We start from the raw sequence: 14,972 nt of genomic DNA, 5'->3' as shown, positions 1-14,972 counted from the left end.
GCTTTTGTGTATTACTACCAGCTTTGTTTTGTATTTCAAAGTAATCTTTACTTTGAATTCTTTTTAGTTGTGGTCTGTTTATTATTGGTGATTATTGATTATCGGTCATTTTGAGTTGGAAATTCAGCTGAAATCCCAACATCTTATGGCTTTTATGGGCAAACCTTATCGTCATATTTAGCATAATCCATGTTATATTTGAAATTGCCTGCAAACCCCAGCCTAGCCTGACGGTAAAGTAAGATGCCAATATGACTGCTGCAGCAGGGTCTCTTAGAGTCACACCCTCCCTGAACATACGCCAATACTGCAACAGCATAATCAAGTGCAAAGACTCCGGCGTCTGCATTTTCCTGATCTGGTGCACTGCATGCAATAGGCAAGCCACATACACTGCATGCTATAGGAAAGCCACATGCACTGCATGCTATAGGCAAGCCACATGCACTGCATGCTATAGGCAAGCCACATACATTGCATACTATAGGCAAGCCACATGCACTGCATGCTATATGCAAGCCACATACACTGCATGCTATAGGCAAGCCACATACACTGCATGGCCTTGGGCTATGGGACAAAACCACAGGAACCCGTGCAAACATGGGGAGAACATGGGGGAAGAAGTGCTGGTATTGTCAGTAGGGAAGCCCATCCTGTGGCCCCAGTGCAGTGATGGGAACACTGTGCTGCAAAATTGGCGCCATCCGGTGGATGATACATAAAAAGCTGAGGTCCTGACTCTCTGAGGTCATAAAAGATCCCTGGGCATCTTATGAAAGAGTCGAGCGAAAGAGGTGGTACCCTGATGCCCTGGCTAAATTGCCCACTATGGCCCTTTCCGATCTGGGCTCCTAATCATCCTGTTTATCTAACTGGTGAATCCTCTCCTGCCCCGTCACCACCTTAGGTACTGTGTGGTGAGCGTACTGGTGCAGAATAGCTGCCGTCACATCATCCAGGTGGGGGCTGCACAGTGGGGGTGGATGAAGTGGCTCCCTGTTGGTTCTGCAAAATGCTTTGGGTGTCATGAGAATAGCACTATATAAATGTAACATTCATTCATTTGGCATACAAACTCCAGCCAGGACAGGAGTGAAGCACACTTCCTGTGGGTGTCAGTGCATGTACATAAAAGGCACGTCCTCTTCTCTCTGTTTTTTCTTTATGGAATACTTGAAACCCTAACTTATGACCATCTGATGTTTCTGGCCTTTTTTGTATCATTCATTGATTTTTTTTTATAGTTTTTTTTTTTTACAGTTCATGATTACACATCCATCTCCACATCAATGTGTCCGCACTCTGTCCACACACAGACACCCTGTCAACTTGCCAGTCACTCAGAGAATCACACGCCTACATTCCTCTCAAGTCAGCTGTCCAGTGCCTTGGTTTAATTTCCTAATTTCAAAAGTCAATTGTTGTAAAAGTTTCTTGTAATAAATATTTCAGCTAACTGGCAACAACTATTCAGTAGCTATCAAACATGACTATTAAGGTTATTATACAATATTATAGATAAAATAATAGTTTTTTCCCACTATCTACTTAATGGTCAGGTGGTAATATTTTGTAATCCCAAATCTGCTGTCTTAAAGAGCAGTTACTGGCAAAAAAAGACTTTTGATAGATTTCTTTATAATATTGGAAGCGTAGAAATATATTTTATAAACTTGGTTCAGTAGATGACTGTGGGAAAACAAATGATCACATTATGAAAAGTTTACTTCAAGAATAACTTTTCATGTAATGCCCACCTTTTCTGTTTAAACCAACATACTGTTCCATTAGGGGAACCTGCAAATATCTTCTGTCAACAGTTTCCAATTTGGTTCTGAATAAATGTGTCTCCTAAGCAACACTGTGGTCATACCAGCTCTTAGGGCATTTAACGGTGAGTTCCTTTTGCGTAAACGATTCATCTAATTTAGTTTTTGAAGGAACCTGGTTCGATTTCCAGACAATAATTATCGCTCAGAAGCCAGACGCGAAGAGAGTTTTGCTGAGGAAATATAACCTCAAAGCTAAAATATCATTTAGACAGACATGGGAATCAGGGATCAGATAAGGAGAAAAAAAACTTGGGGAACAAGTGCGATTTTACGACATAATACTGGGGACAGACAAGATGGCTAAAGTTAATCTCTCGGGGTTCTGAAAAGATTAGAGACTAATAAGCTTTCAGAAATCACAGTGGCTGGCGGGGGCTGGTGTGGGGGCGGCAAAGGATCTCAATAAACACATTAAACAGCAACCTTCAGCAAGACCCAAGGACAACAGCGGTACCCCTGCTGCCGCAGATTAAGCCGTTTGCCCTCTTTTAAAGGGACACGTACTCTTCACCTTGCAGCACATTGTGTTTTACTATAATTTCCTCTACATTCCCATGGTGTCGAGGTTACTTTGCTTAATACCATGAGATAAGTGCTTATACAAAACATTAGCCAAATCTGTTTTTCCTGAATTGCGGGGAAACGTCGAGAAAGCAAAAGAAAACTCATGCGGACTTCTGCGGCATTCTGAAATTTTATTAACATACGAAGGTGACAAAATCTGTTTAAATGTTACATGAATATTTTCATGCCTTAATTTCAATTTAACAACCGAATGTGACAAAATCTGTTAAAATGTTACATGAATATTTATGGTTCCTTAGTTTTAATTTTGAAAGATTTATTTTTCTTTTTACTTTCGAATTAAGGTAAACTTAAGATTTAAAGAAACATAAAACGCAAGTAATTCCTTTTTAGTTGTGTCATTGGTATGTCAGTAAAATAACTTTCAAGCTGTTTTACATGATACTGAAGGAATACCTAATACTGTTGTAAACTCCATGCATTTTAAAATCCTTCTTCATGATGCAGACAGTCTAATTAGTATTTTACTAAGCTGTATGTCAGAAAGACGTATTTCAGATTGATTTTTACAGCATGCAATAAATGGTTAAGAAGGGAGGAGCCCAGCTATTGAGAAGGTAATTAATCATATTCTTTTCACTTCTACCGTACGCGAGACATATCGGGTACAGATGAGCGCAGACACGTCCAGGAGCTGCTGAGAGAAGGTGCGAAGGGTACAGCGCCGGGTACCTCGAAGGGTACAGCGCCGGGAACCTCGCAGGGTACAGCGGGTTGGGTGGTAACCGCGAGGAGCCGAAGCTCCGCTTAACTGATACGTCGCTCCCAAGATGCTTCTGTCTTCCTCACCAAAGGAGATGCCAGGAGACACTGACATCCTTGGGCTGACCCGGGCAGGTAAACAGAGCATCACAGAAAAAGGCAGCGGAGGGAAGAAGCGCCTTTACAGGATGGATGAATGAAAAGGTTTTTGGTGATTTCACGTAGATTCCGAAACACGGTAGATTGCAAAACAATACGATCCTTAACAATTGGAGCTGTATAAAAACCGTAGGGAGTTCTGCATGCATTAAACCATGAATTCATATATGCTTGGTGTAATATTGCCTAATAATGTTCACGGGCATCGTTATACAGTTTTTCACCAAAGTAAATGAAGCCGATGGTGTTGCGTGCTGAATTCAATGGATGTTAATTGTCTTAATCGTCCCTAAAATAGTCATATGCAGTTAATGAGTTATTGCGCAAGAAATCATGCTGTTGTTAGATGTAATATCGCTAAAACGTATGATTGTCCGTATTCTGTTTTCTGACGTTATAGCATTGAATATAGTGAATCATTTTTTTCCTTTTTGTGTTTCATTTTCTTTCTTCGCTAAGCAGTTTCCCCAGACTGCAAGAGAGAGTACAATACCTGATATCGATGTTATAATTCGAGGCAATCTACAGGTTACCTGCGTACCAGATAAACGCATTCCTCTAAAATCTAACACATTCAAAATTATGTAATTTTTTTTTGAGCGCCTGAAAGCATCTTGATTGGTTGGCATTCAGATGAGTATTTACATAATTTCACTAATTACTAATTCACTAAGGACAGCTGTAATTCGTGCTGCAGGTGCCAGCTTGGCATGTTTCCATGGAGTGAGAGCTTGCGTACCCATTTCACATCTCTGTCTCCTCAGCCAGACGAGAGACCGTAAGTAAAGGCAGAGCAAAGGGGAGCAGTACATAATTTTAGTGTTACGTCGTAAACCAGTTATTTCAGCTCTTCCGTGTGTTGCACACTTTACGAAAGGTACCATTTTTGGCTGTTGTGTTACTTTATATGATTATCAGAGACTGTCCAGACGCAGCCTGAAAGTACCGGTCAGTGTAGAATATGTTTCTATGCACTTAATTATTGTTCCATATGGTTTTATATTTTGGCAGATTTACTCTACATAGAACGATTGGATTATTTTATGCAATATTTTATATACATTTTGAATAATTAATATCTGCTTCTTTTGAATATTCCGTTTTCCATACACCTACTTAGTACTTAAAAGCTGATCAAGTTATTGGGGGATTTCATGTGACTGGTGAAGTACTGATGGACGGGGCATCGGATTAATAAGTGCATTGCATTTTAAAACTAAACCTGAGATTGGATGAAGGAAAAGTATAAAAAAGTAAAGTATTAAATACTGATATACTTGCAAGTCAAACATCTGTTGACAAAGGAAGCATTCGAAAATTTCGTATCAGGACGTTCTAAATTACTTTTGTTGAAGTATAAGACCCCAGAGAGATCTGTCTATTGAGATATTTCTTTGAAGTGTCTCAGCCTATTTTTATACTGGAAAAAAACCTTGTGTATCGATATTACTGTTTTCTTAGGTATGCACATGTGACCGGTCTGCGGAAGGTAATGGCGTTGTTCTTTAGTGATTAGTTGAAGTATGCCTTTCCGGCACTGTGTGTGCCACAGTATGTTGACTTTGGACTTCAAACATTCACTACTGGATTAATAAATATGTAGGCCTATTGCTTAAAATGCATTGCTTAAAAATAAAAACATAATTTTGTGAAGATGATGTTGAACCTTATAGTTAACGATGGACAAAAAGCATGAACACCTTTTAATTTAAAATAAGCTTCATGTGAAAAAACAATGAAGCAGGTTGACGTAGCACGGGGGCATTAAATGTGTGTACGGATGTTTGTGGTACATTTTAACATAAATACGGTTTTTAAAGAATGGGTGCAAAGCATTTAAGCAAAGTCTATAAAGAAAAGAATATGTTTAATGACCTGTATGTTATAACTAAATGATCTGATTTTAAAAGTCATTATCTTTTTGATGAGCAAAAGTCAATTTAGAATATTAATGAGTCCAGTATTAATATCAACAGACAACTGTATACATTTCTTAAATCAACTCTCTCAGTAAAAAATGCATGTTGGATTGAAATACTTATTAATGAAAAAACATTGCGACACTGCCAATACCAACTGCTGTTTGGCGATAGCAAAACGTAGCACTGAGAGTTACGGCGAAGTAGAAACAATGAATTTGAAAGATTTTCACAAACAGAAACACGTCTGGGAATCATTGAATAGGCCGCATAAGTATTACATTCGCAGTCATGTTTGCTTTTTGTTTGGCACTTTTGTTCAAAGCAAAGTATGGGTGAGACTGGAAGTATGTAGAAACATTGAGAAGGGGTGCCTACCCAATTTCTTTATTACTGGACACAGGTTTGGAATTTCAAAATGGGAAAGGTAACTGATGAAAAAGTGTTTGTTCGTTTTTCCAGAACGAACATCACAGTAATATTAAGATATGGGACCAAAGCTTATTGTATCAGTGGATGGCAAGTGTGATGGAGGGTATTATAATGTGGAGGGTATTTTAAAGGGCAGAGTCTCTCAGTCTGTCTGTCAGGACTGAAGGATGAAACCATGGTGTCAGTTAAGTGTGAAATTAGCTGCAGAATCACCAGCCATAGAATTTAGCCGCTTAAGACATGAATGACCCAAATTGTTTTACCAGAGACGGACAGACGGACCGACAGACAGAACTACACAGCCTGCTATATCTTTGTTGTGTATATCATGGAAGTTTAAATGACCAGAATCAGGATGTGGAAGCAGAATGTCACGAAACAAAGGGAACTGTTCATAAGAAGCGGTATTATTCCGTCTTTCAATATTTGTAACTGCAGGACAAAAGTGTCAGTTACTATCAATGCAATTTATTTACCTTGTGCAATTAAAACTTGCAGCAATGAAAGAGCAGGAAGGGAAGAAGATTTTAAATCTACAGACAGTTAAGTGGATGACGAATAATTCAAAGGCCTGGAGTCCTATCTAGCTTTTCTTTGTTTTATTATTATTTAGTGTGTGTTTCTGTACATAAAGTTGAATATATAAAATTATATAGAAACGGATGTGTGAGTCTGTGGATTAGGGCTCTGCTTGTGATTGGCGGTTCGGTTTCCTGGGTTGCAGAGTGATGTCACCATTGGACCCTTGAGCACAGTCGTTAACCCTTCGTGTCTAGTAAGTAAATAAATGGGCGTTATGGTCACTCAGGTGGCGTTGGCATCTGGGGGGGGGGGGATTGAGTCCCGCCCTTGTTCTCCCCATCTTTGGGCGGGTTTCCTCTCACAGCCCAGTACATGTCATCCTATAGACTGCACAATTTCAGCAATCCTGAAATGTTTATTGCAAGCTACAGTGTGCAACACGGGTCTAATAAACTTGTCAACGACATCAAGTTTGATGTATGTAAACTGTACAGCTGCACAGCTTCTGAATCGTACACTACAATGCAAGTCAATGTACAAGAATTAAAGGGCATCAGTGTCGGTCGGTTAGTAGACATTGGCTGCAGTAGCAGTCACATACAATTTGTCCTATAGCCTGTCCTTGGTCAAAAGACTTTGACAAAGAGAACCTCTCTCACACTGCGATGTAGGACCACCATTTCAGCAGGTATGCCTTACCTTGTAGGGACACAATGTCCCCACAAAGTGATGAATACCCGTTTTTTTCCATTATGGGGACCAATTTCCTGGTCCCCATAAGGCAGGGGTGCCCAATCTTATCCGCAAAGGGCCGGTGTGTATGCGGGTTTTTGGGATAACCTGTAGGGCAGCTGTTCAAACCCAGGTGTGTGGACTCTTCAGCCAATCAGTCCTCTAATTAGTCATCTAATTAGGGAGTTGCAGCGAAAACCCGCATACAACAACTGCCATAAGGGAAAACTCAATTTAATAAAGATCTGTGACTGTCTTGTATTTTGCTTGGTTACTTATGGTTATGGTTAGGGCTGGGTAGGGGTTAAGGTTGTCATAGTTAGCGTTAGCATTTTTCCCATAGAAATGAATGAGCGGTCCCCATAAAGATATGTTTACCCAACATATGTGTGTGTGTGTGTGTGTGTGTGTGTGTATTAGGTTTATATGAAATTGTTGGGACTAAATGTAATATAAAACTCATTACCTTTGTAGCCTAGGATAAGCCCTGGGATATATATTCGAAAGCATCAGGTATAATCTTATCAAAATTACCTTTTTAAAACAGTCTAAAAGTATCCAGGTACAACACATTATTAAAACAATTATGGTGAATCAGAGTCAGTCAACAGGATATTGGATGAACAAATATTCGCGTTGTACTGTAATAACAATGAAAAACCAGCTTAACAAACACATTCGTTGAAATTAAGATATATATTATATATATAGATATGCTAATTATTAGACACAAATTTATTCTCTAGCAAATACATATTATAAGGAGACTTGGCAGAAATGAAAGAAATTACCCCAAAGGAATGGTGAATTCTGGCACAATAGCATTCCGTGTTCTGTAGAAGGTTTGTTTCATGCAGCACGGCCTTTCGCCATTGTATACTCCAGACTATTACAGGTACTGAAACATCTGTTATCACTGAGAAGATATATTAGGGATTTACCCCTTATCCTTTATAAGGAACTAGTTATTAACCATATATATTACTTTATTGAAAACAGAATTTATATATTTTTTCTTGTAAAGAGTTTATACTGTAGTTCATTTGATACATATTATTTCTTTTATATTTTATTTAATTCTCTTTAACTGCTGTTGGTGATACTTTTCCTTCCTGCTGTATTGTGTTCATCGTGTCCAATGGTGTCTGTCTGTGCAGCTGTAGCATAAGCAATTTCCCTATGGGATTAATAAAGTTTTTTTCTGATTCTGATTCTGATCCTGATTCTGATTCTGATCCTGGGTATTACTATGTCAGAATGAAACACTGAAATGTTGGGACCGTTTCATAATTTGAGGACCGATCGGCTCAACGAAAATATGCATCAGCAGATGTCCAACGTAGAGTGAGCGAAACATGACGCCAACAAAACACATGGTGATCGTCGCTCTCAGGAGGAACCGGGAGCAGTAGGACTTTCACTTTGATGTGTGAAACTGATACATACCCCCCCATCCCCGCCCCCCCCCCCCCAATGTTGCTTGAACAGCTGAGATAGATTATTTCAAAACAGTATTTTGAAAACATTGCCTGTATATGAGGTATATAATCCTACTCTCCATCTTTTCCATCAAACAGGGTGAGGACTGGTTCCCTTCAGATATAACCAAGCTACAGACTGGAATAGACCCAATGGGGAAGACAGGCATGCTTTGGACGTCACGTGGAGTATGGTTCTGTCACAACATGGACTAAGGAGACAGGCCCCACTCTTTCACCAGCTGATGTGATGACTGCTCACAGCACACATTTAAAGAGAAGCATTGTTTATTCAAAAATGATCCAGTCAAACATGTTTTTGGGCTGGAAACAGACATGGTACATTTGACAAGAGGAATGTAGAGAAAACCGTTTCCCCCTCGAAGACACAGAGCCAGTCCTTGAAAAATTTAGGCTGCACAGGCAGGAATACAGTTCAGTATGAGGATTTTTGCATCAGAAAATTTTGCAAGCTAGTCTTTGCGAAGAGGTGAAGTCCTCTGGTGCGACAGCTTTCCAACGGCGTGGAGAGCTCCGCGCCCAGAAGCATGGTGATGTCACAGAGCACCTACACCTTCCTGACGTGCTTCGCTGGCTTCTGGGTGGTGTGGGCCTTCATCGTCATGCTCTGCTGCTTCTGCAGCTTCTTGCAGCGTAAGCTGAAGAGGCGGCGGGACGCCCGGCCGCCCGAGCAGAGCCTCCACAGCCTGGAAATGGACGCCCTGCAGGACCGTAGCTGCCCACCAGGGGAGCCCGTGCACCTGGGCCCACCGCAGACTCTGTGCCCGTCGCTGCAGTCTCTCCATGCCATTCCGCAGGGCAGCTGGCCGACTTCACAAGGTACCACCCCTGCCATTTCCATGATGTATTTCTTCAGGTCTTTCTAGGTCAATTATGATAAGATGCTTTTATTATATGTAAAGGAAACAGTTTAGCTGTGGTGTGTTAGACTGGAGGAGAACAGGAAGTCACTGCAACCCCATACTGAATAAAAGGTTATGGGAGATAGGTGAGAGTTAGGTGTTATGGAGAATTAAAAACCAGACATAAAAATGGACTAGCTATACAGTAGGTTCAGTACGTGAACAAACTACAGCTTTATGGTACAGCGTGAGGAAAGTGAACTGGACAAACACTGGCCCACGTGCAAAGTGCAACTGTATTTGATTTTATTTTTCCCTTCAAATTACAACAAATGTGACAGAAAAAGTGCAATTTCCTCAGGTCAGGACAACTTCAGGTCTTGAATAAAATAATCTAAAATACACATGCAACGTTTTGTAATTGCAAACCATTGAATTAAGACCTGTTGCAGTTTTTTTCTGCAGTGTAACTGATTACATAGAACAGAGAAAAGAAGACTATGGTCGCTTAGATTTCTGGCTTGCTCAACATTTGCATACTAGTTACACGCCTAGTTTATGTTGTTCCGTGAACACTGGCTTGCTTTGGTCTCCTGCAGACATAATCATCAATGTTCCCTCTCGCCAGAATGTTAATCTCAACAGTGTTTTCACAATAAAAGTTTGGAGATTGAAACGCCCGTGTCTTTGCTTTGACTATGAAGTCTTGATTCTCTGTCCTGCACATCACAGTCTGATGATTCATTTTGGTTTGTGTCATGCATGATCTGCTCTGGGTTCTTGACCCGATTCTTGATCATTTGTTACCTTGTTTCAGTTCCACCTGGAAAATCACTTTGATTGCAGGATCGGTGTTTTTGGCTCTGACGTTCTGATATTACATCTGTAGTCATTTTTTTTTCTGTTGACTCATGACAATGAAATACAGTAAACTCTAAATCACTAAATTCTCGACCGCCTTTAGCGCACTGTGTTTTGAGAGTTCTTGTTTATGGGGGTCTCTGTAACAGTGCTGTTTGCATCCTTTAAACTCTTCAGCAACAGGAGAGCATTAGGTCCTTTTTTGGATGCATTCAGGAGTACAGTAAACAAATGCTCTCCCTGTCACCGGGGTGCCTGAGGCAGTGACCCAGGCTGTCGCGGTCACCGCTTTCCGATGCAGTCTCCACAACCTGTAACAGCAATGTCAGAGGATTCATAAAAAGTGACCTTCTTATTGATTAATCTTCAGTGTTTCAATATGCTGCTTCACTGGCGTAATAAAGCCTCGTTCCATGGCCTCTGGCATTCAGTGGCACTTACGGCTGCCTTATGAATCTGTGTGCAGTTCTGACGTGAAATGCTGTCCTTTCATTTACTATGCCACTATTTGCATACTTACTGTATATTCTGTTCACATTTGCGCAATATCCTCTCCATCTATTTATATAGGGCTATTCTTCAGAAACTATATTTTATTCGCATAGCTACTTGAACACCTTGACATATATACGTCAGACCTTATTCCACATACATCAGGAATCTCATTTTAATGACCTCGTTGATCACTTCCTGTCTAGTATCCTTGCTTCTTCCTCTCTGTTGACCATGAGCTCCTCTTACAGAAGCTGATGTTTTTGGGAAACCACCTTCCTACGAGGATGCGGTTCTGATGGAGGACCCGCCACCTGCCTATAGTGAGGTTCTAGCTGACATTAGAGGGGGAACCTACACCAAACCTGATGCAAGGACATCCAGGGAGCCGCAGGACTCCGAAAAGAGCAAGATGCGCCCTGACGTGGCTCTCTCTGCCCGCGCCTACTCCTCCCTCATCCACCTCCCCGCAGCTGATCACTGGGATTCCTTGGGTTGCTTCTTATCCACTATGGATATGAACCGTAACAACCTCCCTCTGCCTGCCTCCGAGCCCTCTGTCAGGGACCCGCCTCCGCTCCGCGGGACCTTCTCTGGTGGACAGGTTCCAGACCGGCCTTTACCGGACCAGACCTGTGACCTGCCGACCGCGATCCTCGTGTTCGGCAGGAGTACAGCTGTGTAAGCCAGAATCTGTGCCAGAACAAGCCTCCGTCACACAGACTGTGAGAGAAGTAAAGAATTTCCTCCTTTCATGCTGCTGTGAAGTGAATGGGCCTCGTGGAGTAACCGCCAGCTTTGTGCAGTGACGCAGAATACCCCAGTGAGGTGTATGCACACACTGTAGCTGTTCAGAACTGATAAACCCTGCATCTAGTGTCCTGTGATAGGTTAAAAAAGAAAAGAAAAAATAACATTCTACTTGAAAAGTACTTTAGTCTGACGTGCTTGCACACTAACATGCAGGAGCATTTTAATTTTTTTTGTTTTTGCATATTTCACCCCGCTAGCCGAATGCCTCTGCGCAGTGAGCAGTATATGCTTGATGTATCGGGTTAGAGCGGACGCAGCCAAGTAATACACATTCACTGATAGCAGCTGATTCACAGAGGATATACATTTAGTGACAGTCCTTTTTTAAATTTACAATTTCTGTAAATAAAACAAGAACTACTGTGATTCTCTAGTCTTAATGCACAGCCTTTATTAAACTTATTTTATTAAACATCCACTGGCTGTTTCCAAAACTGCCAAGGAAAAAAAAAACAATTTACTATTTTATTGTATTTGCGTGTCCTTTGTCATGTGGACATCTGTTGAGCTTTTTAATTCTTTAGTCCAGTCTGGCCTAAAATCCAGTTATGAACACTCTTTCTATATGTATTTTGTGTGATGCAGCTATGCCTGTAGGCACTGCATTTACTTTTCATTAACTTAGCAGACACTTTCATTCAAAGCAACATGCAATTGAGAACAAAGGATCACACAATCCCTGGAGGGAGTGGAGTTTTTCAGCCTCACTTAGGAGCCCAACAGTGACGTCACTCTGCCAAACCTGGGATTTGAATCAGTGACCTTCTGATCACAACATCGTGACCCGCTGAGCCACACACTACACTACACCTTCTTTAAATAAAGCCATTTTATTGGTGCCCATGGGAGAACTCTCTTTTAGCCAACCCCCTCTTGCTCTCCATGACACACAGACACATATGTAGGTGAGAGTAAGCCTGGCAGTGAAGGGCAGCCACCTGCAGCGGCGCCCATGGAGCTGGGGGTTAAGGGCCTTGCTCAAGGGCCCACGGACATGTGACTGTTCTGCCAAGGCGGGGCTCAAGCCAACAACCTTCTGATCACAGACACAGAGGCCCAGCCCACTAAACCACACTCTGCCCCATTACCGGAGTTAATTTAATTGGATGTACAACTTAACTTGGGTTTTGGGTTGGCCACCTTTATTCTCATTTTAAGATTATACATTGTATCCCAAATGTATGAATGCCTGCTGATTGCTCCACCAGGCAGTACTGCCTCCTAGTGGTGACTGGCCATCATGTCAGGGGAAAAGCGTTCAAGAGAACTGAATGAGGTTAGCAGATGCTTCATAAAGAATAACCTTTGGGAATGAAATCTTACCCTGGCAGAACCCCTTAATGTGGGGGGGACACACTGGCATAAAACTAATATTTTATGTTAATTGTGGGGGGGTCCAAACGAATAATTAAATGGCGGCGATGCCCATGCCCTTAACGTTGTGGGATTAGATTAAACCTTTGAAGTGTGTTCCAGGATCTGAAGCATTTTGCAGTGCTCTCACACTGGACCCACACTGGGATGTAACTGGAACCAGGAGCATTAACATGTATCTGACTTTTATTACGTTTTTCTATGTCTATGAAAATGGAATATTTTCCTAAAGTCACCCAATGGAGCATAAACCTCGACCAAACACTTGAACGCATAAAAAACATGCAACTTCTCACGTGCTGGAGAATGAACCAGCAGAAGTGACAATGTTTTGCATACCAAAGCCACCAAATGTGATGCTAATATTATAGCACAGCATTTTTCCTTCAGCACTGATTGAACTTATTCACAGTGTTCAACAGAAAACGTGATGTTGCTTGGGCATTTTTAAATGTTCCCCCTGTATAGAAAACAAGAATGTCGTGAACTTACGTGTCTATCGTAATGTGTATTTGAACAATCTGAAAACTTGGAATTTTCCTGCTCACCAAAATATTGTCCTCTGCTTATATTTTGAAGGTATCTTGTTTTTTAACAGTAATCTGCGATAGTAATGTATTATTAATTAATACAGTTAAAAACCAAATGATATATGATGGAACACTGGGCAAAGAGGCTTATTTAAGTGTACTTGAAAAACCCCAAGATAACAGCAGCTGTGTGGACATTGCAATTTAAAGGAGACTTTGTCGGTAGATATGAGCCCTGCAATAGCCCACGCTGTTTGGAGGGCCTGCCCCTTTAAGACACATGCCGAGCGTCAGCCTGGAGCGACTTGTTTTGTCACACTTTTTCCTCATGAAAACTAGACCACTGGTGGCAGAACCTCTAAATCATCATTAATGTACCCTTCTTAACATTTAATTTGAAGTTTTTGAAAAGTCTTTCAGGAGAATATTACACTATTTGTTACATATCTTGGTTTAATATAGGTAGACCTTGTCAGCAAATAATTGTCTTTGACCCATTAATTTTACTAGGTTTGCTGGAGGGTGACAAAGGTTTTGGAAGCTCACATTCTGCACAATTCCCTTAGGCATCACAACAGAAACCCAAAAGATCCATATTTAAACTGACAGAGGCCTACCACAACGCAGCTGGGAATCTGCAAACACTGAGCACATACACGGATAGAAAACCTGGCCTCTAACCCAGCTTAACACTGTGATGAAACGGGGGTCTGCTCGCCCCCCCAAGTCGGGCACTAGAAGGAAGTTCTGCAAAGTACTGTAGTTTTACGAATGAAACCCAGCATTATGAATTAATGTGAGTAGGAATTACATTTTGTGCCAGTTAGACCTTTCTGTTTGCACGTGAAAGTTTACTAACAGATCGTTCTTACAAAGGACTATGACTGTTGCCACGTACTAAAAATCGTATTATTATTAAAATTAGTTTGTATATACGTGAAAGCCTTTTTCATGAGTAGCAGTTATAATGCTCCTCCGGAGATACGTAACATTTCAGCATTATGTTGAGAGGACGGATCTCCAGCAGTGGGGTGCGTCCCTGCTCGGCTACATGAGCCGCTGGAGAGCGCAGAACAGCGCGACCGCGGGCCGTTTCCTCGCCTCACTGCTATACGGCGCCACCTGCTGTCCACTGAGCATTACTGTCAATCAAAGTGTGTAACGTGAAAACAGCTCTTGGCTGGCAGTCATCCACTCGTCTTCTCTTCGTTCACGTAGTTGCGGGGTTTCTGTAGCGGCAGCAGGCGGCCTCTAAGAAATGGGGGTAACTGGCACTTTTAAAGTGAACCTTTTGCAAGCCGCATTTTCGTTTATATTAATATTAACCCAAGCAGACAAATAAAATCCTTAGTTGGTATCTGGTACCGGTTTATTCATGAAAATGTCACTGGAAAAAAAATAAATAAATAAATATATATATATATAAATGAAATTTGTGAATTGTACAAAACAGCACAAATACTATTAGACTATTTTAGCACAAACTACTTATATATATATATATATATATATACACACCTACACACACACATAGATATATATATATATATATGAATATGTGTGTGTGTGTGTGTGTGTGTCTGTGTATAGCTGTAAAGTAGAATGACAAAATCATGTTTTGCAATAACTAGTAATTAACAGGTCTCATGAGTGGTCTGCAGCAGTTTTGCACGTC

At 41.1% G+C, this 14,972-nt stretch overlaps 1 protein-coding gene across 5 annotated transcripts; it reads left to right on the top strand.

Moving 5' to 3' along the window:
• The first annotated feature begins 2,963 nt into the window (after positions 1-2,963).
• Positions 2,964-12,272, top strand: LOC111847924 (proline-rich protein 7-like). 5 transcript variants are annotated; one of them, XM_072717679.1, is made up of 3 exons: positions 2,964-2,977; positions 8,464-9,204; positions 10,832-12,272. In XM_072717679.1, the coding sequence occupies exons 2-3, from the start codon at positions 8,913-8,915 to the stop codon at positions 11,263-11,265; spliced, it is 726 nt and encodes a 241-aa protein (XP_072573780.1). In that variant the 5' UTR covers positions 2,964-2,977; positions 8,464-8,912; the 3' UTR covers positions 11,266-12,272. The 5 variants fall into 5 exon arrangements, with proteins under 5 accessions (XP_072573780.1, XP_023675307.1, XP_023675304.1 ...); XM_023819539.1 differs by lacking the exon at positions 2,964-2,977 and adding an exon at positions 3,013-3,067; XM_023819536.1 differs by lacking the exon at positions 2,964-2,977 and adding an exon at positions 3,027-3,257.
• Positions 12,273-14,972: the final 2,700 nt, after the last annotated feature.

Source organism: Paramormyrops kingsleyae, chromosome 10, assembly GCF_048594095.1.
Source record: "Paramormyrops kingsleyae isolate MSU_618 chromosome 10, PKINGS_0.4, whole genome shotgun sequence".
Taxonomy (NCBI): domain Eukaryota; kingdom Metazoa; phylum Chordata; class Actinopteri; order Osteoglossiformes; family Mormyridae; genus Paramormyrops; species Paramormyrops kingsleyae.
This window is presented reverse-complemented; position numbering and strand designations above follow the sequence as displayed.

What these genes read in the sequence shown, in the direction of transcription:
- LOC111847924 (XM_072717679.1), top strand. Translation starts at nt 8,913, where the DNA reads ATGGTGATGTCACAGAGCACCTACACCTTCCTGACGTGCTTCGCTGGC. An exon ending in CAGCTGGCCGACTTCACAAG is followed by an intron (nt 9,205 to 10,831) that starts GTACCACCCCTG and finishes CTCCTCTTACAG; the next exon opens with AAGCTGATGTTTTTGGGAAA.